The sequence below is a fragment of the Trichosurus vulpecula genome, chromosome 1 (assembly GCF_011100635.1).
Source record: "Trichosurus vulpecula isolate mTriVul1 chromosome 1, mTriVul1.pri, whole genome shotgun sequence".
Lineage (NCBI taxonomy): Eukaryota > Metazoa > Chordata > Mammalia > Diprotodontia > Phalangeridae > Trichosurus > Trichosurus vulpecula.
Window position 1 is genome coordinate 60,626,181 of NC_050573.1, and position 24,135 is coordinate 60,650,315.

The window sequence follows — 24,135 nt, forward strand, 5'->3', positions numbered from 1 at the left end:
GCCATCTTGGAGTGGGGGGGAGGAGAGAGATGGAGAGAAAATGTAGAACTTAAAATCTTGTGGAAATGAATGTTGAAAACTAAAAATAAATAAACAACAACCAAAAAAAAGTGACCATAGTGCCAGGAGAAACCACCTCACCCCAGCCTAGATACCAAATGCTACTCCCAAAGTAGTCATGGTGGGTCTCTCTAGCACTCAAGCTGAAGCATCCATAGGGCTTCTGGCTAAAGCTATAGTACAAAGATCAGTACTGATATGGTTCAGTTCTTCTGGGGTGTCCGTTCATTGGCTATTAAACAGCTCATCTTTAGAGTACCAATGGTTAACTTAAGGTTTATAAATGGTCTAAAAACTGTGTGATCCTTAGTACTTTCTCCCCTCTTTTCTGTTACTCTTTTGCTGTTTATCCATCATTTTCAAAGAGGACCAGTGACATCATGGGTGATGTCTTGACTTGTGCGTCAATTGGATTTATTGGGGCAGAGTTGCCTCATGCTCCATTCCTGAGTCAACAAAGTCCAGCGGCAACACAAAAGTCAGGGCAGCTGGCCATGACCTGGGATCCAATGGATGACCTTGGTGTCTTTGACATCTGACCAAGCTCTAATCCATAGACAGTGCCTGCTTCAGCTGCCTTCATGGTCATTGAAACAAATTGTTCTCATCCACCCATTCCTCAGGGGAGGTCTTCATATGCTTGGGGCAGACATCCCTCTAACTTACTCATGGGTCTGAAGCCTATGGGTTACCCTCAACCTGGTTTAGCCCATCTGCCAAGGCAGTTTGCCGGGATGTGGCTGCTATGCATGCTACAGCTTCTTAGAGCCACAGGTGAGAGTTGAGTGCCAGGTAGACACCAAAGGTAGATGACCAGCCCAGAAAAGCCCTCACGCCAGAGGTGCTGGTCCTCCTAGGACACCTCATACACAGTTACTCTTTCACTGTCACCAAAGAAGCCAAAGGGGACCAAACAGGACTGAAGGCCATTCTGGATGTCTTTATTTCATGTGTGGGTTGGGGGGAGGGGGAGAAGTGGTCAGGAGGGTTCCCCCATCAACTCAATGAGCTTGCAGGTCAGTATTGCCCTTAGATGTCTGGGGTCTCACACATACTACACTGACTACACTGTGTATGCCTGCCTGCCATCTGTTTTCCAAGTATGGTAGAGCCCAACAGAATTTGTGGTCTGATGGCCTAACATTAGGGAACCTAGGATCAACTCTGTGCCACATGAACATAGGACTTTTGTGAAAGATTTCTTCCTAACACATAGAAACTTGCACCTTTGCACTTAGACAGCTAGGTGGTGGCGCAGTGGATGCAGCACTGGACCTGGAATCCAGAGGATCTGAATTCAAATGTGGCCTCAGACACTTACTAGCCATGTGACCCTGGGCAAGTCATTTAACCTTTCTCCACCTCAGTTTCTTCACCTGTAAAATGGGAGTAATTGTAAGATTAGAATGAGATAACACCATGAAGTGCTACAGAAATGCCACTGGTGTCAATCAAAACAAGTCTAATCCTTTTTCTATGTGAAAATTCTTCAAATATTTAGAGAGATCAATTGTGCTTCCCATGCGTTCTCTCTTTTCCAAGCTAAATATCCCGGGTTCTTTCAACTAATCGTCATGTAGCATAGTTTCCCATGCTTTCACTATCCTGGTCACCCCGCATCCAGACACACCCAGTTTGTCAACATCCTTCCTCAAATGTGGGGCACATAACTGCACGTTTAGGTCCAAACAGGGCTGACCAAGGCTGAGGACTGTAATCATCTGCTTTGTTCCAGGTACTACACTGTCCTGAAACGGAATTCAAAAACATGACCTCATCCTTTTGGGGGGGGCAGTGTTGGGGGAGAGTGGCACATGAACTGCTGTCCAGCCCAACTTCCTCCATCCCAGACTTGGCACTGGTTTCTTGAACCCCAGTATGGAATTTTACATTTATCCTTATTAAAATGTATATTGTTGGCTTCTACCCATCATTCTGGCCTGATGAAATCTGTCTACCCCAGATTCCTCCACCCTGGACTTGGCACTGGTTTCTTGAACCCCAGTATGGAACTTTACATTTATCCTTATTAAAATGGGTATTGTTAGCTTCTGTCCACCATTCTGGCCAGTTAAAATCTTTGTGGATCCTGACTGCCAACCATGTAAACTGTGCTTTCACCCACAAATTTGACAAATATGCCTTCATGGAAGTCATTAAGAATATTGAACACAGAGCCAAAGGCAGGAGATCCCCCAGGCATTCCACCTGAGACTTCCTTCCACGTTGATATCCATGCTTTAATCACTATACTTTGAGTTTGCTTGTTCAACAGTTCTGAATGCTTGTGACTAAACTAATACAACTAGCCCACATCTTTCCATTTTATCCTCAAGGATTACATGAGAGACTTTGTCAGATTCCTTACTGAAATACAGTAGTTTGAAGTTCACAGCATCCCCCTGATCTATCTTTCTAGCAACACTGGACAAAATGTAAATGGAAACAATCTGCCATTTGATGAACCCATGCTGGCTCTTAGTGATCACTCCCTTTTCCAAGGGCTCACCAACTGTCTCTTTAACAATCAATGCATTCTAGAATTTTGTTTGGAATTAAAGTCAAGCTGACTAGTCTATACTCGGGAAACTATCCTCTTCCTTCTTGGAAAAAAAAATAGAATGATATTTTGCTTCTTCTATCTTTTGGCGCTTCTGCCTTCCACAATTTTCAGAGCACTGATGGTATCTCAGCAATCACAATCTTTCTCTACCATAGGTGAACTGGTGGCTTGAATTCATTGAGTACCATCAGGTCCACTTGTCTTGGGGTTCCACTCCCTGTTAATTATTTTTGTTCTGTTTTTCCAGCCTGAAGATCATTCTCCTAGGCAGGGAAAACAGAAGCAAAATGGGAGTTGTTATTTTCCCTTCTTGGCAACAATCTCATCCCGTCCTTGAATTTCCTTTTGCCCCCAACCTGGCTGTAAAAACCTCACTCTGTGTTGTCCTATATGCTTCCTCACTGGTCTTCACTCTCAGGATTAGGGGCTGCCTGTTCCGTTCTTACAAGACTATGACACATTAGTAGTCATCCTTCCTCTCCTGTCATTGTTTCCATCTATATGGTTTTTTTTTTTTAATTTGTTAGGTGATGAGTTCCCTGTGCAGCCACATGGATCTCTTCAGCCACTTTCCCATTTTATTCATCAGAATAATTCACAGCTAAATCGTCACCATTATATCCATTGAATCACAGAATTTTCGAGTAGGAAGAGAGCCTAAAGGCTGCCCTCTAGTCAAACCCAAACCTGAAAGAGGGCTCCCAGACAACACAGCCGACAGGTTGTCGTCCAGCTTTTGCTTATGGACCTCTCCCCTTCTCTAGGCACTACCTCTTACTTGGGAAAGCTCTGATCGTGATGAGATTTTCCCATTCCTCAAGCCTGTGTCACCTCTTTGCATCTTTCCTCCATTGCTCGTGATTCTACCTTCTGAGAATAAGAAGTCTCATACCTCTTCCACGGCATAGCTTTTCCATACCTGAAGATGCTTGTCACATCCCCCATACTCACCCAAATCCTCTCTTCTCCAAGCTACACAACTCATTCTTTCAACCATTGCTCATGTGGCATGAATTTGAAGCATTTCCACCATCCTGGCCACCCTCCCCTAGAGGTTCTCCTGCTTGTTAATATTCTTCCCAAAACTGGCATTCAGAACTGAACACAGTACTCCAGATGTCTTCTGGAGAGAGCAGAGTTTGGTGGAACTATCACCTCCTCATTCCTAAGTGCTACAGGGAAAGGAATAAGCCTTTATTATTAATTATTATGTGCTAGGCGCTTTGCTAAGTGCTTTATAAGTTTTATCTCATTAGATCCTCACAATTTTATAGTTGGGGAAACTGAGGCAGGCAGAAGTTAAGTGATTTTCCCAGGATTACGTAGCTGGTGTCTAAAGCAGGATGTGAAATCAGGTTTTCCTACATATAGGGCCACCGTGTAACCCTACCTACGCTTCTCTTAATTCAGGCTAAGAGAGAATTCACTCTCTTGGCTGACATTCTGAGGCACTGTTGACTCATATTGAATTTTCAGTCTACTAATAAATGTTTGTTGAATTAGATTGAATAAAACTTCCAGATCTGTTTCAAACTGCTTTCTAGCCAGACATCGCCACCCTCCCCGCCTCCACCCGCCCCACCTGCCACCGCTGCTCTGAACTCAAAGTTGATTTTTTGAACCTGTATGAGAATTGACATTGATCCTGACTAAATTTCAACTTATTAGATTTCTAGTGTTCTAGCCTGTCAAGTTCTTTTTGAATCCCGAATCTGTCATATGGTATGCTATCACCCCCATCTTTCTGCTCTCTGCAAATTTGATAAACTTGCCATGTCTACCTTTACCCGAGTCACTGTATTAGTACTCATCCTTCTGGAGCTTTCTCAAATTTTTGACACTGTTAACCACCCCCTCCTTCTGAATATGCTCTCCTTGTTTCTTGGTTCTCCAGTCTTCTCTATCTCCTCTGTGTAATAATCCTCCATCCTCCACTCACTAAGTGGAGAGTTAACCCAAGGCACTATCCTAGACACCCTTCCCTTCTCTCTCCACTCTCTCTCTTGGTGTTAGTTCTCACGAGTTTATCATCTATATACAGATGACTCCCAGATCAATAGATAGGGCAGATAGATAGATTGATAGATAAGGCAGAAAGACAGATAAGGCAGAAAGATAGGCAGATAGATAAGGTAGATAAATAAGGCAGATAGATAAGGTTGGTAGATATATCGCCAGATAAGGCAGATAAATCGATAGATAAAGCAGATAGATAGGCAGAAAGAGGGGGGAGGGAGAGAGGGAGAGAAAGGAGAGAAGAGATAAAAGGGAGGGGGGAAAGGGGGAGAGAGAGAGAAAGAGACAGAGAGAAGAGAGGGAGAGGAGAGGGGAGAGAGGAAGAGAAGAGAGAGGAGAGAGAGCAGATAAAGATAATGATATAAATAGATCTATCTCTAACTATAAATCTCTCTCTCTCTCTCTCTCTCTCTCTCTCTCTCTCTCTCTCTCTCTTCTCTATAGTTCTATCTCTCCTGTTTTTACAGAGAATACTCAACATCACTGTATCTGTAGAGAATGGACATAGATCTATACCAAGCCTAGCCTCTCCCTGAACTTCAGTCCTGAATCACCAACTGCCTATTGGATTTCTCCAAGTGGATGCCTCCATAGGCATCTCAGACTCAACTTCTTCAAGAACAGAACTTCTCTTTCTAAACTCACCCTCTGCCTAACTTCACTATTTCTATTGAGGTGACTACCATCCTTATAGGGAAGAAAGAACAAGCATTCCTTAAAAGCATTCACTAAGGCACATTTATTGAGCAGCTGCTATGTGCCAGGCACTGTGTGCTTTACAAATATTTTCATTTGATTCCTCGTTTTCTCTCATCCCCCTGCCCTCCACATCTAATCGGTTAAATCTTGTTAATCCTCTCCCCACAGTTCTCACATCTGTCCCCTTCTCTGTCTATAACCAATTACTATTCTTTATCGGGTCCTCACTCCCTCTTGCATAGACTGCTGAAGAGCACCTAGGTGGCACAGTGGGTAGAGTGCAGGACCTGGAGTCAGGAAGATCTGAGTTCAAATTTGGCATCAGATACTTACTATGTGATCCTGGGCAAGTCACTTAACCCTCTTTGCCTCAGTTTCCTCATCTATGAAATGAGCTAGAGGAAGAAAATGGCAAACCACTACAGTGTCTTTGCAAAAACAAACTAAAACCCAAACAGGGTCACAAAGAGTCAGAAATGACTGAGCAACAAGACTGATGAGACCCCCTTCCAATGGGTCTCCTTGCCTCTAGTCTCTCCCCCTCTCCAACCCATTCTTTACGCAGCTGCAAAAATGATCTTCCTAAAGCACAGGTCTGCCCATGTCACCCTCCTTGATGAAGAATCTTCAGTGGCTCCCTATTACCTTGAAAAGAAAATGCAAATCATTTTGTTTGGCATTTAAGGCCCTTCATAACCTGTCTTCAGCCTACCTCTCCAAGCTTATTTCCTATAATTTCTCCTCTCCTTTTCTATGTTCCAGGCAAAGCACCCTACCCTACTTGCTGCTCTCTGAACTAAGCATTCCATCTCTCATGTCCATGTCTTCACAAAGGGTGTCATTCACACCTGGAATGTTCTCAGGGCTAATCACCCCAGCTTGAAATATCTAGCTTCCTTCAAAAATCAGCTCGGCTTGCGCCTCCTACATTAGACCTTTTCTACGCCCTGCACCACGCTGCTTTCCTTTCCCTGGAAATCACATCGTATTGACGGTGTATGTGTGTGTGTGCAGATATGTATATATGTGTGTATGTATATGTATATACGTATAAACATATAAATTTATATTTATTAATTTCCTCATCTATGTAGCGAAGGTTGGATTCCCCCGAAACAGCGTAAGCTCTTTTGTTTCGTGTTCCTAGCGCCTTGCATTCTCAGGCACTCACTTTACTGAGTTTTATTTTATACCTCTGGAAAATGAGGGAGGGAGGTTACAATTGGGTCTCCAATTGTAACAATATTTAGCTAGTTCAGGGAGCCAGTCTCCTACAGAGTACAGAGCTAGGCACAAAGAACTCAGATTGTCAGAGCTAGAGGGACCCTTAGGACTAACACACATACCCTCCTTACCAGAAGACGCAGTACACAAGGAATCCAATTTGGCACCTGGCTGCCAACTGAGGAGGAAATTTGGGGAGATGGCGCCACCTGGTGGCATCCTCTCTTCTTCACACTATGGTGCTGACAGCACCCATTTCTGCAAGGGGTGGGGGGATGATAGCAACCAACGCAGGCTAAGCCCTCATCTTCAGCCTTTGTTGTTCCCAACTCTGGGGGTGCTATAGAGCCTGTGTGTGGCCCAGCCGAAAACCAGCTAAGCCTAGATTCCAGACCAGACTGGGCCCAAGCTGAGAGCTGACCCTGAGTCCAGACTAAAGGCCTGACCTCAGCACCAGCCTAAATTTCAGACCTGGCCACACACTGATCCCAGGCCCTCACTCCAGACTGATTCCTGACCCAGGAGCCAGGCTCAAGCCCGACCTTGGCCATATACTGCACTGATTCCAGACCCTCACTCCAGACTAAGCTCTAACGTAGGCCCCAGGCTCAGGCCCCATACCAGGAACCCCATACACTGAGTCCTGACCCAGGAGCCAGGCTCAAAACCTATACCAGGCCCCTGACCTTGGCCACACACTGAGCCCAGGCACTCACTCCAGACTGCCTTCATCTTTTCACAACTTCCTCCACTTTCTTAAACAAAAGGCATTAAACACCAAAATGACCTTATCCTTATGACTAAGTTAACGTTATACCAGAAATTACTAGTCTAACAAAAGAACGATGGGTCCCATTCCTATGCTGCTTCTCCTGTGGCTGCCCCCTCCTCGCTTGCTGCCGCTGTTGCTTCCAAATGTGGACAATGTGCCCACCTGGCCCAACCTTCCTTCCCTCTTGCTGCCTCTGAAGGAGACTTGGATGCCTAGGTCAGAAGCTAAGATGACTCAGGGGACTAAGGAAGACAAGCGGTCTCTGGGCTGGGAATGGATGGAATAAAAGAGGTGGCTGTGTTTCATTGCCCAAGCTGACAACAAAAAAGTAACCTTTCTGGTTGGGGGAGTGATCTATCCTTCCACACCTGCCCTGCCCAAGTTACACCCCTGCGGTATATCACTCCCCAGTGGGGGTGTCTCGGTTTTACCTTCTAGCTCTTGGGGACTGTGTGACCCTCGCGGAGGGGGGCGATGTCCTGGCTTCCCTGGCCTCTCTGGTGCAATGGCACTGCCTACCCACATAGCTGGTATGAGGCTCCAATAAGGTAAGAGGTGTACAAGGCCCACCCTGGAGCTGCGGATCCTCAGAAGTGCCTCCTGGCACTATGGGCATCCATGGGACAGTAAGACAGCTCTGAAGCACGGAACGCCAGGATCTCAGAAGACCCCCAGAAGCAGGAGACTCAGAAAGCAGTGACAAATTGTATGCCGGGTTTGAGAAAGTTACAGCTTATTACCAGCGACAGGTAAGGGCAGGAACTTGGTGGCAGAAAAGACATCCTCCAGGGCACAGGGACCCAAGGAAGTCACTTCTGCAAGGACCAGCCGCTCCACAAAATAGTCAAGGATCCAGAGGAAGGCTGCTTCCAGGGTACCGAGGAGGAACTCTACGAGAAATCACAGATTAGAAATACAGAGGAAGGAGGCCGATAATTAATGTGCCTCCTTTCTGTTCCTCCCCCCTACCCTGCACCAGGGATAAAAGCATACCAATATGAGAATAAGCATGTGAAGAATAAGTGGTATTATTTCCTTTTCCCCACCACCCAGAGATAAGTCCAAAGCAGTGAGGGACAAAGCAGGATTCACGGAGGGTCTGACTTTGAAGCAGATGGAGTGTGGACCTGGGCAAAGAAATGGAGTCTGTGCCCTGTGTGCCGAAGGAAGGAGGCCACTGCACTTGGCCACATTTGCTTTATTTACAATCAGCAGCTTTTACTGAGCACCCCTGACAAGCAAATACTGTGGGGTGCTGGTCCCCCAACAGAAGACTTAGTCTCTTGGAAACCAAAATACCCAAATATACAGATACAAAGTAAAAAGCTTCCCCCTGCCTGGGAGAGAGCAAGGTGGTCCCTGAAGGAAGGTGCCCTGGAGTCCCTGTCCAGAGAAAACAGGTGTGAGAGAAGAATATCCTTCCGGAAGGAACGCTGTCCCCCCAAACACAAGTGTGGGCAGTGCAGGGGTCAGAGTCCTCGGAACACAATAAGGTTTCCCTCATGAAAGACTGATCCATGACCCATGAGGCATGTGGCGAGGTTCAGAGATGCTCTCCCTTCTCCTTTCACATAGCAAAGACTCAAGGAGGAAGCAGGCAGAGAAGAGAAATGTCCACAGTGACAATCCCAGGCCTTGTCCCTTTGGTCCCTTTCTCTGGCTCCAGGTCTCCAAGCGAGAATCTAGAACACAGTCCTTAGCTGGACCAACCTCATGAGAGATCCCAGAGCTGGGCCATCAGCCTGTCTCTGAGGGGCATGCTGGCTTTGGTTTCCAGCAGCTTGGAGACCTAGAAGCCATTTGGTTGTGTGTGGAATGTGGAGATGGCCAGGGCCGATGTCACATTCTGCTTGGTCTGCTCAATGTCTTGTAGCGGGCTGACAGAGACCACTCCTCTCTGCATCCCCCGCTACTTTCCCCATGCTGCTCTTAGATGGGGAGAAGTGAACCTACTAGGACCTAAGCCCACACTTTCCCCTTCCTCCACGCAGCACTGTTCACGTTCCAAGAGTCAAGATGGGACCCCAGGTGTGTCAGCAGGGTCTTCGGCCCTGATCCAAGTCGGGAATGTTAGCAAGGGAAGAGGAGGAGCATGGGGAGAGGGGCAGGGGATCCAGGCAAGCTCTTAGGACCTGAGAGATGGGAAAGTAAAGACAGCTGAGCTCCCTCTGGCAGAAGCCCACATCCGGCAAAGTAAAAGCTATGATTTGGAATACCACACCTGTCCCTACTCCTCCTTTCCTGCATTTCCCAACATATCCCAAGTGCAAAAAAATTTCCCAACCCTCCCTTTCCCCTTAGAAACACTGTATTGTATAGAATCATTAAAAAAATAAACCCCGGATTTTCTTGACATTCTGTGCCTGGAATCTCTCTTCCCCCTTTCTGGACTGCTCTGCACCGCTACCACTGTGGACTCCAGCTCTTCATCTGGAAAACAGAATCAATCAATACTCAGTCAATAAACACGTATTACCTGCTATGTGCCAGGCACTGCGCTAAGGGCTAGGGACATGCAAAGAGGCAAAAGATGGTCCCTGCCCTCCAGGAGCCCACGGTCTAACACCGAGGTACAGCCTAAAGAAGAGGAGCAGGGAACCCTCGGACAATCTCTCTCTGATGGACTTGTTTTTTTCTGGGTGACCTTTCCTAACAGCCACGTGTCACTAGAGGAAGGTTTAGGAACAGGGAGTCTGGAGGTGTGGGAATGGAGGGCCAGATTCGCCTCTTTCTCAGCTCGCTCACATGACTCACTCACCGGCAAGCCCTGCTGGGGTGGCCCCACCCTGAGCGTGGTACCTGCCTGGACAGGAACCCCATAGGAGACACAGACCACCTCAGCTTCAGGGTCTCCTTGCCAAAAGTGCTCCCAAGCTCATGAGATTCAGAGCAGGAGAGGACCTAGCTCCAACTGAAGCCCAAGGAGAAGAGGCTCAGCCATGGCCGCAGTGAGTAAAGAGAAGAGCCCACAATTCCTGTCTCCAAATCCAGAGATCTTTCCCCTGGCTCTCACTCACTGCCTGGCTCGATGGCAGCCGAGCTTGAGGCACTCTGCCCCCCATGCCCCACCCCGCATCCTCTAGCCCCGTGGGCTCTGGGAAGCACAGCGGGGAAAGGGCCAAGTGGGACAATGAGGCTTCATACCCTGCTTCTGCAACTTCCCTGGCTGGGGACCTCCAGCAAGGCACTGCCCTCTCCTCACCTGCACAATAAAGGGGGTAGGACAGACTAGGAGATTGCTGAAGTCCTTTCCAGATCTCAACCCAGCCCTAATAACAGGCAGGCCCAAACCATGCCCAGGAGCCATGTGTAGATCAGGCCTAAGGGTTCTGATGATGCACCTGAGGGAGCCAAGGTGTTTAGCCTGGAGATGATGGGGGAGGGAGAGAGGGGCAGAGTCTTAGATACCATCTTTAAGCATCTGTCATTGGGAAGAGGGGTGAGACTTATGGGGCCCAGAGAAGTTACATGACTTTCCCGACATCTCCCAGGTAGGCAGGAACATGAAGAAATTCAAAGTGAGCACACCAGGGAGGCCTGCCTGGCCCAGCCAGGAGGCTGCACCAACGTACCAGCAGGCCACCTAAGTTCTCTGGGCAGACCTTAGTTTCCTTATCTGTAAAGGAGAAGACTGGGCTAGATGTCTCAGAGGGCCTGTCAGCTCCAGACTACGCTTCTCAACCCTCTGAGGCCACTGCCAGTTCCAGATCTTCAGTGTTATGAGGCATCTGCCAGTTCTAGATCCTCAGTGCTATGAGGCATCTGCCAGTTCTAGATCCTCAGTGCTATGAGGCATCTGCCAGTTCTAGATCCTCAGTGCTATGAGGTGTCTGCCAGTTCTAGAGCTACATAGGAGGGCCTGAGGCCTCTGCCAGGGCTCAGAGTCCATGATTCTTTACAATGTTTAACATACCCACCCTCCTGGAGGGTGCAGGAAACCTCTCCCTCCCACCCCCCAGAACGAGGAACCATGGCACAGAATCAGGGGTTCAGTCCTTGCCTTGCCTAATTCTAACCACCTCTCCAGTCCTGATCCCTAAAACGAACTGAAGACCTCAGAGGAGAAAAAGAATCCAGAAACTCTACCATCTCAAGTTCCTTGTCTCAAAGACTGTCTCTTCATCACTCTCCACCGAAGCCATCTCCATGTGGTCATCTGTATTTGAGAGCAGACCATACTTCTTCCGCTGTGGCTTCTTTAATCTGAAAACAGTTTAAAATACAATGCATTTCAATTCCACAAACGTTCACTGAGGACCTACTATGTGCAGGGCCCTTTGTTAGGGGCAGGGGTCTCCACACAAATTCCAAACCTTCCCTCACAGATGATAACCATCATTCTCAGCCTCTCTGATGCAGTTCAACAAGCACATAGGAAGTACCTATTATGGGCTCAGGATGGAAAACACAAAGAAATGACAGAATCCCAGGGAGGATGTGATAGGGGCAAAGGTCAGGCCAGTCCCATGCCATGAGAAATGTGGGGAGTGCTGGAAGGGGGCAGGGAAGGTTTTTTACATGGTAGACAGTCCCTGAATCTGCCCTTTAAGGGAGGGAAAGACTTCAACAGGCAGAGGTTGTGGGGAGGGAACGGATTCCAAGCAAGGTTTAGAGGAAGGACAGGATGAGAAGGAAAGGGAAGGGGAGGAGAGGGGGGCATAGGATAAAGACTCGAGCCCTCCCCACCCCCCATCTCTAATTTGGCCTGGAAGGTAGATCACAGAAAGGAAAGAGTATAAGGCTGGACAAATCGGCTGGGCCTCCAGCTAAGGCCGGAGTGAATGCCAAATACAAACGGTTATTATTTCCCAAAGCCAGAAGGAGGTTATCAGAACAGAGTGGTAGCCAGATAATTTGGGTGGTGGGAGGCAAACGGAGGAACTGAGGAGAGATCTAGAGAGCCTAATCTCCCAAAAAAGAGAGTTATTTCAAAGCCAGGATCCAGAGCCGAGGACCATCACCAGAAGGGTCCGTCAGTCCGTCGATACACACATGAAGCACTGTGCCAAGTGCTTGGGAATACAAAAAGAGGCAAAAGTCGGTCCCTGCTCTCGAGGAGCTCACAGATTAACAGGAGAGACAAGCAAACAAACATGAACAAACACGCCACAAGGAAATAATCAACAGAGGGAAGGCCCTCGAATGGGCAAAGTAAATCCAAGTCAGAGAAGGGACTGAGCTGTGACTTGGAGGGAGCAGGGGAAGCCAGGCCAGGGCCTCCAGGTGCTACTTCCCCTCATGAAGGATGAGAACTACAGCAACTTGTTCAGTCGTGTCTGACTCTTTGTGACCATCCTGTCCATGGGGTTTTCTTGGCACAGATACTGGAGTGGTTAGCATTTGCTTCTCCAGCTCATTTTACAGATGAGGAAACTGAGGCAAACAGGGACGAATGGTGTTGTCCCCACACAGGTGTTATCAGTAACTGGAGTGATGAGCACCGGATCCTGCCCTGCACCACCTTCCAGGCTTTTTAGTACTGCCTGCGAGGGCCCTCAGCTGCCTCCTAAAAACCATATAGAAGAGGATTATTTCCCAGCAGATTCAGAACACTTTCTGGAGGTTGTAGCCCCAAGGACAACCAGAGATTCAAATCAATTCAACAGACAGTAACCACCCATGGGGTAGCAAGCCCCATACTAGGCCCTGAGGGAGCTACAAAAGGGAGTTAAGACCTGGGCCTGGCCCCAAGCTCCGAGCATCCCCAAAACCTAACCTTATTTTGGAGTTAAGGGGAGATCTGAAAAAGCTTCCTGGAGGAAGCAGCATAAATTCCAAGTGAAGACACAAAGAGAATTTATCATTACAGATGGCACAGGGAGCAAAGACACTAGCGTTGGCAAAGAAAGCAGGAGAGAACTACTCTGGCCAGCAAGTCAGTGCAAAGAGGGGAGATCTGCAAGTAGGACACAAGGTAATGGGCAGCACCACCTGCCCCAGCGTTCCATGAAGTGTCAGGCCTGCAGGAGGACAGAGAAGCAGAGCCTCAAAAAACTCACAATTCAGCCCAGAGAAGAACCATTCCCTCACAAAACAAATGCAAAGAGAATCCCAGAGGCAGAATTCGAGAGTCGGAAGGGAGCTCCTTTCACCATAGTCCTCTCTCTTTAAAGAGAAAGCCCCAAAGGGGAATCACCTTGGCTAAACTCCTAGGACCAGAGCTAGACCGAGAGGGGGTCTTGGAGGCTGTCTAGTCCAACCCCCTCACTTTACAGGTGAGGAAACTGAGGTCCAGAGAGGTGATCTGCCCAAGGTCACACAGATAACCAACAGCATGAGGATTGGAACTCAGGTCCCCGAGCTCCAAAGCTAATGCTGTTCTTAGTGAACTAGTGAAGCAAGCTTCCAGCAGGGCCAAAACTAGCGCCCCATAAGGAAAGGCAAAAAGCATTCATTAGGCATCTACTATGTGCAAGGCTGCGCTGGGCACTTTACAAACATTATCTCCTTCGATACAGAAACTGAGGAGGTCGATGCGGTTATTATCTCCATTTTATAGATGAAAAAATTGAGGCAGGCAGAAGTGAAGTGACTTGGGGGAGGGGAGCGCCACAAATCTAAGTATCTGAGGCTGGATTTGAACACAGCACTCTCTTCACTGAGTCACTAAGCTGCCTCCTAGAGCCCAGACCCCCCAGCTCCTTAACCACCCCCACCATCCTGACATTTGTAGATTCCAACCAAGTGCCAGGTGCTAGGAAAGCTGACCCCAGCACTGGAGAAAACCCGGGGAGATCCAGGAGGAAGGATGGAAGTGCTCAGAAAAGGAGCCTGAAGGGTCCGAGAGGCCAGACCAAAGACACCAGCAGGAATCCCAGAGCCCACCCCTGGCCTAACCTGGTGGCAATGGAGGATGGAGAGGAAAGATCAAGCAGCAGAGCTCTTCTGAGGAGAGAAATGGCAGGACGGGGCAATGCCCCTGGGGATACAGGAGACAAAGAAGGGGGAAGAGTCCTAGGATCTATTAACAGAGAGAAGCAAACTGGAGAAAAGGAGGACAGGATGGGAAATGGTTTTGAGAGGCCCGTGCGGGTGAACTGTCCAATGACTGGCAGCTGCACACGTAGGACTCTGGAGCTTGGGGCTGAATGGAAGCATCCAAGAGTCATCTGCACAGAGGTGATGCCCGGATCCAGGTGATGAGGACTATCAGCGGGAGAAGAAGAGGCGATGGAGGATCGAGTGGAGGAAAAGGTGCCCATCTACCTTCTGTCTCTGTTCAGACTAGGGTACGAGCTCTTAGGACACAAGGGCCTAGCTCCGGCTGAACTGTGAATTTTTTGAGGCTCTGCTTCTCTGTCCCCCTGCAGGCCTGACATGTCATGGAGAGCCGGGCAGGCAGTGCCACCCATTCCCTTGTCTCCTGCCTGCATATCTCCCCTCTTTGCACTGACTTGCTGGCCAGAGTGGTTCCCTCCTGCTTTCTCTGCCAGCCCTAGTGTCTTTGCTCCCTGTGCCATCTGTAATGATAAATTCTCTTTGCGTCTTCACTCGGAATCTATGCCATGTCTAAAGCTCAGCTCAGAGCTGCTTCCTCCAGGAAGCTTTTTCAGATCTCCCCTTAACTCCAAAATAAGGTTAGATTTTGGGATGCTCGGCGCTTGGGGCCAAGCCCAGGTCTTAGCTCCCCTTTGTAGCATCGTCGGGGCCTAGCACTAGGCTTTTGTGTATCTTCCAGAGCGCACAGCTGAGTAAACAGCAGACCCTCAATACATATCACTTAGATCACTGGTTAGTCATTTCCGACTTTCAGTGACCTCATTTGGGGTTTTCTTGGCAAAGATGCTAGAGTGGTTTTCCATTTCCTTCTTCAGCTCATTTTACAGATGAGGAAACTGAGGCAAACAGGGTGAAGTGACTTGCCCGCAACTAGTAAGTTTCTGAGGCTGGGTTTGAACTCAGGAAGATGAGTCTTCCTGACTAAGTCTGGCGCTCCCTCCCCTGTGCCATCTAGCTGCCCTGTGGCTTGGATTAAGTTGTTACAAATGTCTCTGCCAGCTGAAGCCCTACATCAAAGTACTCTCCGTGCTTCTCCTTACACCCCTACAAGATCTCCTCCAATGGCCCCTACCTACCGGCCCCTTCCAATGCCACCTCTCCCACACTCCTCCCCTCCTTCCTAGGCTTCTCACTTCTCTCCCATGCCTTTGGCCATTCCACATCTGAGTCCCACAGGGAGAAAAGCAAAAGAAATGACCTCATTAAATCACAGTGTGGCAGAGGGAAAAGAACCCTAGCCTGGGACTCAGAAGGCCTGGATTTTAAGTCTGTCTTTGCCACTAACTAGCTGTGGGATTTCAGACAAGCGATATCCCTTCTCCTCGCCTCTGTGAAATGGAGTATAAACATCACTACTCTGAGATCTAGTCCAGCTCTACATTCTAAGGACCACTTTCTATCAGTCTATGTTCAACTCAGTGCTGCCTAATTCAATCAGGAAGACCTAGATTCAAAGGCCGGCTCTGACATATACTCGATGCGTGATCCTGGACAAGTTATTAAATACTCAGCCTGATCTTTAAGACTATAGGCTTCTCAGCCTAATCTTTAAGACTAGAGGCTGCACTGGGCTGGGGAATGGGTATAACATAGACAAAAATGAAACAGTCCTTACCCCTAAGGCTCTTACATTCTATCAGGGAAAGCCACATGGCTAAACATGAGTACACACAAAATACATACACTCTTTCTTTACCTCTGCCTCCTATAATGTCTATCTTCCTTTTGAGTCTCAGCTCAAGGGCCACCTTCTACTTGAAGCCTTCCTTATCCCCCAGTTTTGAGTGTCTTTTCTCCCCAGCCCCTGCAAAGCACTTTATATTTCTTTTTTTTTCCATTCTCTAAAGCCCTACATATGTCCCTATGCATTTGGCACATATCCATATTCCTATCCATGTCCATATTTACACCTCTCTCTCTCTGTGTATATACACATACACACACAGAATTTCCCTGACTAGACTGCTAGCTTCTCAAGGAAATAGGCAGTAAAACTCTAATAGTGGGGAAACCTCAATTTACCTCTCTCAGACCAAGATAAATCTACCATAAATTAAATAAGAAAAAAGAAGATTAATAGAATTTTAGAAAAGTCAGATATAATAAAGCTCACAAACAGATGCAGAAAAACAGAAACATTAAATGCATTTTTTCTGACCACAATGCAATAAAACTTACATTCAATAAATGGTCTTTGAAGCACAGAATAACAATTAATTGGTGACAAAGAATTGACAACTGAGGAAATGCCAATCTATCAATTGGGGAATGTCTGAATAAGTCATGGTATATGAATGTGATGGAATATTATTGTGCTGTAAGAACTAATCAAGGGGATAATTTCAGAAAAACCTAGGAAGACTTGTATGAACAGATACAAAGTGAAATGGACATAACCAGAGAACAGCTTACACAATAATAACAATTATTGCAAAGATAACCAACTTTGAAAGTCTTAGTAACTCTGCCCAATACAATTCCAAAGGACTCATGATGAAACATGCTCTCTACCCCCAAATACAGAACTGATGCACTCAGAATGCAGAATGAATCATATTTTTTCTTTTTTTCTTGCTCTTCTTGGAAACATGGCTATTATGGAAACTTGTTTTGCATAGCTATATGTATTTATAACAGATTGTGTGTGTGTGTGTGTGTGTGTTTGATGGATGAGGGGGAAAGGAAGAGAAACCGGAACTTAAAAAACAAAACCTAGACTCCAAACTAGCTCTCCAACATCACAGTCCCAAATATATTTTGGAAAACATGTATCTCCTCGTTTGATACCTGACATTTATAATCAGAGGGTCAATAAATGCTGTTATTTCTACCACCACATAGTAGGCATTTGATAATGCTTGCTGAATGAGTCATTCAGAGTATTTCCCAGAATATTCTTTTTGAGGGCAGAACTGTTTTTGTATACCCAGGCAAAAGAAGCTGGTAGCACAGTGGATAGAGCCCAGGCCTCGAGTCAGGAAGAACCAGGTACAAAATGTGGCCTCAAACAGTAGCTGTGTGACCCTGGTTGAGTCACTTAACCTGTTTGCCTCAATTTCCTCCACTGTAAAACTAAGATAACAGCAGTCCCTACTTCAAGCTTTGTTCTGAGGGTTAAATATTTGTTAAAAGTGCTTAGTACAATGCCTGCCACACAGTAGACGCTACTAAATGCTTGTTTATTCTCTTCCCAATGCGTTGACAAACGGAGGTTGTGGCCTGTCACACAGCAGGAGCTTAATAAATGCTTATCCGTAGTTTGATTTTAGGAAGGGGCCTTGAAGGCCATCTCGTCCAACTCGTCATTTCTCGGAGGGAAAACTGATGGACATAATGATGCTAAGTGCTTTAAAACGAAAACACGATGTAAACGTCAGCCACTATTAGTGCGATCGGGCTGTAAATCGTTCTCACCACCGGCCTGTGGGGTGGGCCGGATGTTATCATCCCCATTTTAGGATGACAGGCGGTAAAGAGGTTCAACCACCTTCAAGTCTTTCCTTCCAGGAGGCTTTACACAGGGAGGATGCGGTTAAGGGTGGCCCAGGACCCACAGCAGTTCCAGCCCCCACGTGACTCCAAACATCGCGTGACACGCAGCACGTGAACTAGGAGGACCCGACCACCCCCCCCCAAACCTCCTCGCCAACCTACACAGGCAATCTCCCGGCTACTTCCGAAACTGAAAACGGAGGGTCTCTGTCACATGACCCCCTAGCCGAGCCAGGATAGGCCCGCGAGGTCTCCACATGACTCACCTGAAGGCCCGGATGAGGAAATAGAGCGCAGCCAGTCCGCAGAAGCCAGTCAGCACGTAAAAGGAGCGCTTTAGCATCTCTCCCGGCCCAGAGTCCGGCAGGACCTGTCTGGTTTCGTTGTGAGGCGCCGCAGACACTGCCAGACTGCTCCCGTTCATCACGGACGGTGACATCGGCGTCTCGGCGGCCCAGACTCCTGCCCCGCACAACAGGGCGAGCAGCAGCAGACGCGGCCCCATGGCGGGGGGATAGCGGCAGCGGCGGTGCCCCGCCCTCGAGCGCCTCTGTCATTCACCGGAGGGCGGGGGCGGAGGGAACCAATGCCTGCGCAGGGGCGGGGCTTAGAGAGTCGTAGGGCCATCCGATTCCCTATTACCGCCTTGGCCCCGCCCCCTGGGCGGCAGTTTGCAGAGGGCCCGTGGCCCCGCCCCTATTTCCTGCTCCCTCGCCCTCTTCTCCCTCCCTCCCTCCCTCCAGCAGCACGGTTTGAATCCGTTTCTTGAGGCTGCTGCTGGCCAGCGCTGAGCTGTCAATCAGGAAGACGAGTTCAAATCACACCTGTTTGCTTCAGTTTCCCCAACTGTAAAATGGGGATAATAACCGTCCCTACCTCTCAGAACTGTGAGGATCAAATGAGAGAATCTTTGCAAAAGGCCCTCGGCGCGGTGCCTGGCACATAGTAGGACTATAAAAGCTCATATTCCCTTCCCCCTATTTCAGACCCATTCTCTTCGGAGCCTCGATGAAACCTAGGAGCTGTAGAGGACGGGTCATTATCCCCATTGTATAGTTAGGGCAACAGGTCTCCGTCGAGGCTCCTGCCGTCCACACGCATCGCCTTTTCCCCGCTGACCGCCCGGATATTTTCCCGCTTCCTCCTTACGCTGGATTTCTGGCTTGAAGTCTTTGCACCCCGAGTCCTGCCCTCCTACTAGGGGTGTCCAGAGGACGTATTGATATGCCCCCAAATACTGGTAAATGAAGTATTTCCTTTGGGCCACCGCGATAAGGGCAGCACTTGCCAATGCAAACAGCCAGCTCCTGTCCTCGAGATGAAGAATAGGGAAAGGTAGCGCCAAGGCACGCTGGAAAGGGGTGGGGTGAGAGCCGTGCGCATGGAGTGGCGATGGAGGACGCCCACTTCCAGAAGCTCGGAGGTCCGCAGGCTGGTGTCCAGAGCTCCAGCTGGGGAAAGGGGGAGGAGGGACGTGAGGCTGATGGCCAGATTGGAAGCAGGATGCTGGAAATGTGAGCTATTCCACTCCTACACACGCCCTCGGTCCTGCCTTTGCCTGTCCTTGGCGTACTTCCACGGTCATTATCTCTGACGTTCCTTTTGTCGGTTGGTCCGTCGTTTTCATGACCCTATTTGGGGTTTTCTTGGCAAAGATACTGGAGTGGTTTGCCATTTCCTTCTCCAGCTCATTTTACAGATGAGGAAACTGAGGCAAACAGGGTTAAGTGACTTGCCCAAGGTCACACAGCTAATAAGTGTCTAAGGCTGGATTTGAATTCAGGAAGAGGAGTCTTCCTAATTCCAAGCCCAGGGCTCTATCCACTGCACCACCTGGCTGCCAAGAAATTCCTTTATGTGATTCTTTTTTTAAATTGCTTCACCCCTCCCTATGTCTTGTGACCCTCTAATGCAGTTCTTCATCCTCCTGATGACCTCCAAGCCTTTTCAGTTCTTCCCCAGGCCATGACCTCTACACTGGCTACATTCTCCTGCCTTTCCTATTTCGATAGCTTGGTGAACCAGCACAAGTTTACAGTATCCTTTGTTCTTAAATCCCTTCTTCCCTTGTCCTATTCCCATGAACCCTTGCCAAACTCCTTGTACTACCATCCCCCCTCCACAAACTGCCTCCTTCCCTCCTATTCAAGTATTCTGGATGGAGCTTAAAGAGGTCTGGAGACAATGCTGATTGGGTCCACAATCCTCCTCCAGGGTTGCTTTGCTGAAGCATGGATACAATCAGCACTGTCTCTACTCACACAGCTGCCATGATTAAGGCCCTAATCATCTCTCACCTGCACTATAGCCACAGCCTAAGTGGACCTCCACCTTCCTCTCACCCCACTCCAATCTATCCTCCACTCAGCAGCTAAAGTGAGCTTCTAAAAACACAGGTCTGTCAGCATCACTCCCACCCCCTCAATAAACTCCAGTGGCTCCTATTAGCTCTAGGATAAAATATAAAGTTTGTTATATAAAGTGTTTCAATCAATCAACATTAAGTGCTTACTATGTGCCTGATGCTACGCTAAGCACTGGGGATTAAAAAAAGAGTCTAATGACAGTCGCTGCCCTCAAGGAGCTTACAATCTAACGGGGGAGACGATGGGGTGCTTGTGCTTGGACCCTAATTCTACCATCACATTTCTCCTTAACCTCTGCCACATCCATCTCTAAAATCACATCTCTCCCTAGCCTCAAAATATTGTCTCAGGCAGTTCTTCTCCAGTTCAAGGGCAGCATGCCTCAGCAAAACACTCATCTGTCCTCCTGATACTTCGGCCAGCGGCACCTATAGAATTTATTAGCTTGGACTCCCTGTGTACGTGCTAATTGGCTGTGCACTGGGCCATAACGATATTTACTACTTACTGACTTTATTGATATGTATCCTAGACATAGACATGTGTATATTCCTTTACATGCATCTTGTCTAACAAGACATTTGATGGAAACAACCTGGATATTTCCAGTCAGCCCAGACTGTTTCATGGTCAAAACCACACCTCCATGTCCTGCCCCCATCCCCCCACCCCAGACTATTTCCAAGTGAACTCTGGGTAAGATACCTGCACAGTAGATACAAAAAGTGCATGTTCCTTTAAGAACTGAACACACCTTAACCACTCCCTAATCCCACCCCAAAACACCTGATTGACATGTTTCACCCCAAAATCTCCCATAAAAGCTTTTCCTGCACCCCTGTAAGGTTGTAGTTTCCCTAAGAACTCTTGCCCACTGTAAAGCGTAACAAATCTTTGCCACTTTGACTTAAAGAATGCTTGAGATGGTGAATTCATTCCCAACCCTCTCCAGCACTCGGGTCCTTGAGGGGTACCCCTCCTCAACAACCCCATCTGGGAACTCCAGTCTTGGGGTTCCTGGACCTCGACTCCCTCAACCCTCAACAGAGACAACATGCAAATACACACAAAGCAAGTTCTATGCTGGATAAATGGGAAATAATCAACAGAGGGAAGGCACTAAAATTAAGAGGGGTTGGGGAAGGCTTCCTGTAGAAAATGAGATTTTAGTAGGGACTTAAAGGAAGCCATGGAGCTCAGTAGTCCAAGGGAAGGAAGGCATGGGGGACAGCCAGAGAAAATGCCCAGAGCCAAGAGAACGACAGTGAGGAGTCCAGTGTCACTGGATCGAAGAATATGTGTCTCAGAGTAAGCTGTATTTGATCCTAGAGGTGATAGAGCGCCACCAGAGTTTCTTCAGTAGGAACTGGGGCGGGGTGACATGGTCAGACTTGTGCTTTAGGGAAATCACTTTGGTAGCTAAATGGAGGATGGATGAAAGTGGGAGAGACTTGAGGCAGACTGACCCTCCAGTGGCCATTGCAGTGATCCAGGCATGAGGTAATGAGGGCCTGGATTGGGGTAATGGCAGTGTTGGAGGAGAGAAGGGGGATGTACCGGAGAGATGCTGAAGAGATGAGATTGACCGGCCTTGGCAATAGCTTGGAAATGGGGTGGGGGGACGTGGGGGAGGGGCGTCGAGAGGAGTTGGTATTTAAAACTCTTGATAACCTTCCTACCTTTCGGCTCCCTACACCTTAGTCTCTTCCACCCACTCCATTCTGCTGCATCCTTCCTCTCCCATGCCTGGGATGTTCCTGTGTCTCAAGTTTGTCTCTTCATTTCCTTGGGTTCCTTCCAACTTCAGCACAGGTGCCACCTTCTGCTTGAGATCCCAATCTTCCAGCCTGCTTCGTAGAAAGAAGCTTATTTGGAAGTAGGAAGAGTCAGAGGATGTGGAGGGGAAGAGAGGGAGAAATAGGAGAGGTTTTTCTCTAGTTCCCCTCCCCCGCAGAGGCTAGAGCAGAGAGTTAACCTGACATGGATCCCCCCCACAAGGTGTCATAGATAAATTTCAGGGGCTCCATGAACTTGGATGGGAAAAATAGTATGTTTTTATTTTTACTAACATCTAATTGAAATTTAGAAATCTAAATTGAAATTTAGTTGAAATTCCTTCAATTTTTTTAAAAGCATGATTCTGAGAAAGGGGCCATAGGTTTCGCCAGTCTGACTGCCAAAGGGGCATCCTGGGAGACACACACACACACACACACACACACACACACACACACACACATACAACCTCTGCCCAGAGCCCTCCTCTCTAAGATTACCTTTTCTGTTTTCTGCATGTATCTTTTACATGTATTTACCTGTTTATTTAAATGTTGTCTCCACATTAGTGTGTAAGTTTCTTGAGGGCAGGGGCTGTCTTGTCCTTCTTCGTATCCCTATAAACACAGTGCCTTCTACATAATGAGATATAGGGAATGGAGCTGTGATTTCATTGGTAAATTAGAACTCCCAAGGGACGAAACTCCCTCCACCAGCACTGGTTAGTTCCTTCTCTTCATTTCAGGGTCTCAGAAATTGTCAGTGGTGTCAAACTCCAAATAGAAACAAGGTGAGGGGGGATGAGGATCCTGGCAGACTGACTTGGGAAACCACAAATTAACATTATCTGTGTTTTATAACATTTTTACTTTGGTAAATATTTCCCAGTTACATTTTAATGGGGTCAGGAGGAGTGGAATTGTGGCCTGGGTTACAGCCCAGCCTAGAGCACTGAGACTTTAAAGTGACTTGCCCAGTTAAGACAACCAGCACGTTGTCAGAGGCAGGACAAGAACTCGGGTCTCAGCTTTGGAGACCAACTCTATCCACTATCATAGTGGATATAGTAAACATTTAATAAATCCCTGCTGGTTGTTTGATCCCTGCTTATCGCAGCACCTAGCACACAATAAGGGATTAAATGTTTATTGACTGACTGATTGATTCGCCCGTGCAGCCTCGGAGTCCACTCTTTCCCCCACAGGCATCTTATTCTTTCTTCAGGGGAATTTCTTGCTTTCAGAAACCCGCTTCCAACCCCTGTCCCTTCAGGTCATTTTTTCCCTCCTACTGAGAGCCAAGGGAGCAAAACTCTCTAATGCTCTCTGGAGGGTCAAAGGGAGACCAGGACCTTCTCCAGGCCACTGTTTACTCCTGCTATGGGAGAAATGTTTCCTCTCTGAGTTCATGTGGTGGGTAACCACTGCCAAATACACATTCACCACAAAGCAGAAATTATGGGGATAAAAATCTAGAGTCTTATTATTATGCTCAAGCAGAGGTTTGGGCCTCAGTGAAAACCTGAACCGCTATGAAGATTGTGACAAGGCTCCTTCTCAGGAAAATTTTGTCAGCATGACAGAGGAATAATCATTTACATATTGTAATCTTGTACATTCCCCTTAGGCCATAAGAGTCAAAGAGGAGATAGAGCCATGACCCCATACTTCCTTCAATGTCCTAAAAGTTGAACAAACTTAGCTAATCAGAGTTAAAATCTCATACATCTCCGAAGAGAACAAAACTCAAGCAAACTCTACAGGTAAACTAAGTCAAGGTACAGATTAGGCTGCATTGGAGGATTCACAGACAGGCTGAGGAGGATTTATATGTCAACAAAGAGTGGGGACAGTTGAGATTCTTCCTCTGGCTTCTTTATCTAAGGAATGTTTAAGGCTCTTAAGTCAATTTTTACTTCCCATGGCACAGGTTTTGGTCAGATGAGGTTAATATTAACCAAAATTTGCAGGAGGAATTGCCCCAAGTCCCAAATGATAAAAAGAAATCAAAAACTGCCATGACATTTCCCACAACACTCCTCCATTTCCACCTACCTCAGCTACGGCAATAACCCTTACAAGGTCTTCCCACATCCACCCTCTGTTCGCTCTAGTCTCTTTCCTACAGCTCCCAGAACAGCCTTCCTTCAACATCGATCAGGTCACATC

At 47.7% G+C, this 24,135-nt stretch overlaps 1 protein-coding gene across 1 annotated transcript; it reads right to left on the bottom strand.

Moving 5' to 3' along the window:
- Positions 1-8,492: 8,492 nt before the first annotated feature.
- FAM174C (family with sequence similarity 174 member C) lies at positions 8,493-18,337 on the bottom strand. The gene is made up of 3 exons (XM_036751598.1): positions 18,092-18,337; positions 11,421-11,537; positions 8,493-9,764 (listed from the first exon to the last, which is right to left on the bottom strand). Coding segments are annotated over exons 1-3 (357 nt in total). The 5' UTR covers positions 18,331-18,337; the 3' UTR covers positions 8,493-9,763.
- Between the last annotated feature and the right edge of the window lie 5,798 nt (positions 18,338-24,135).

Coding starts and splice junctions, on each gene's coding strand:
- FAM174C (XM_036751598.1), bottom strand. CDS start 18,330: ATGGGGCCGCGTCTGCTGCTGCTCGCCCTGTTGTGCGGGGCAGGAGTC. Junction 11,538..18,091: donor TTCCTCATCCGGGCCTTCAG/GTGAGTCATGTG, acceptor AACTGTTTTCAG/ATTAAAGAAGCCACAGCGGA.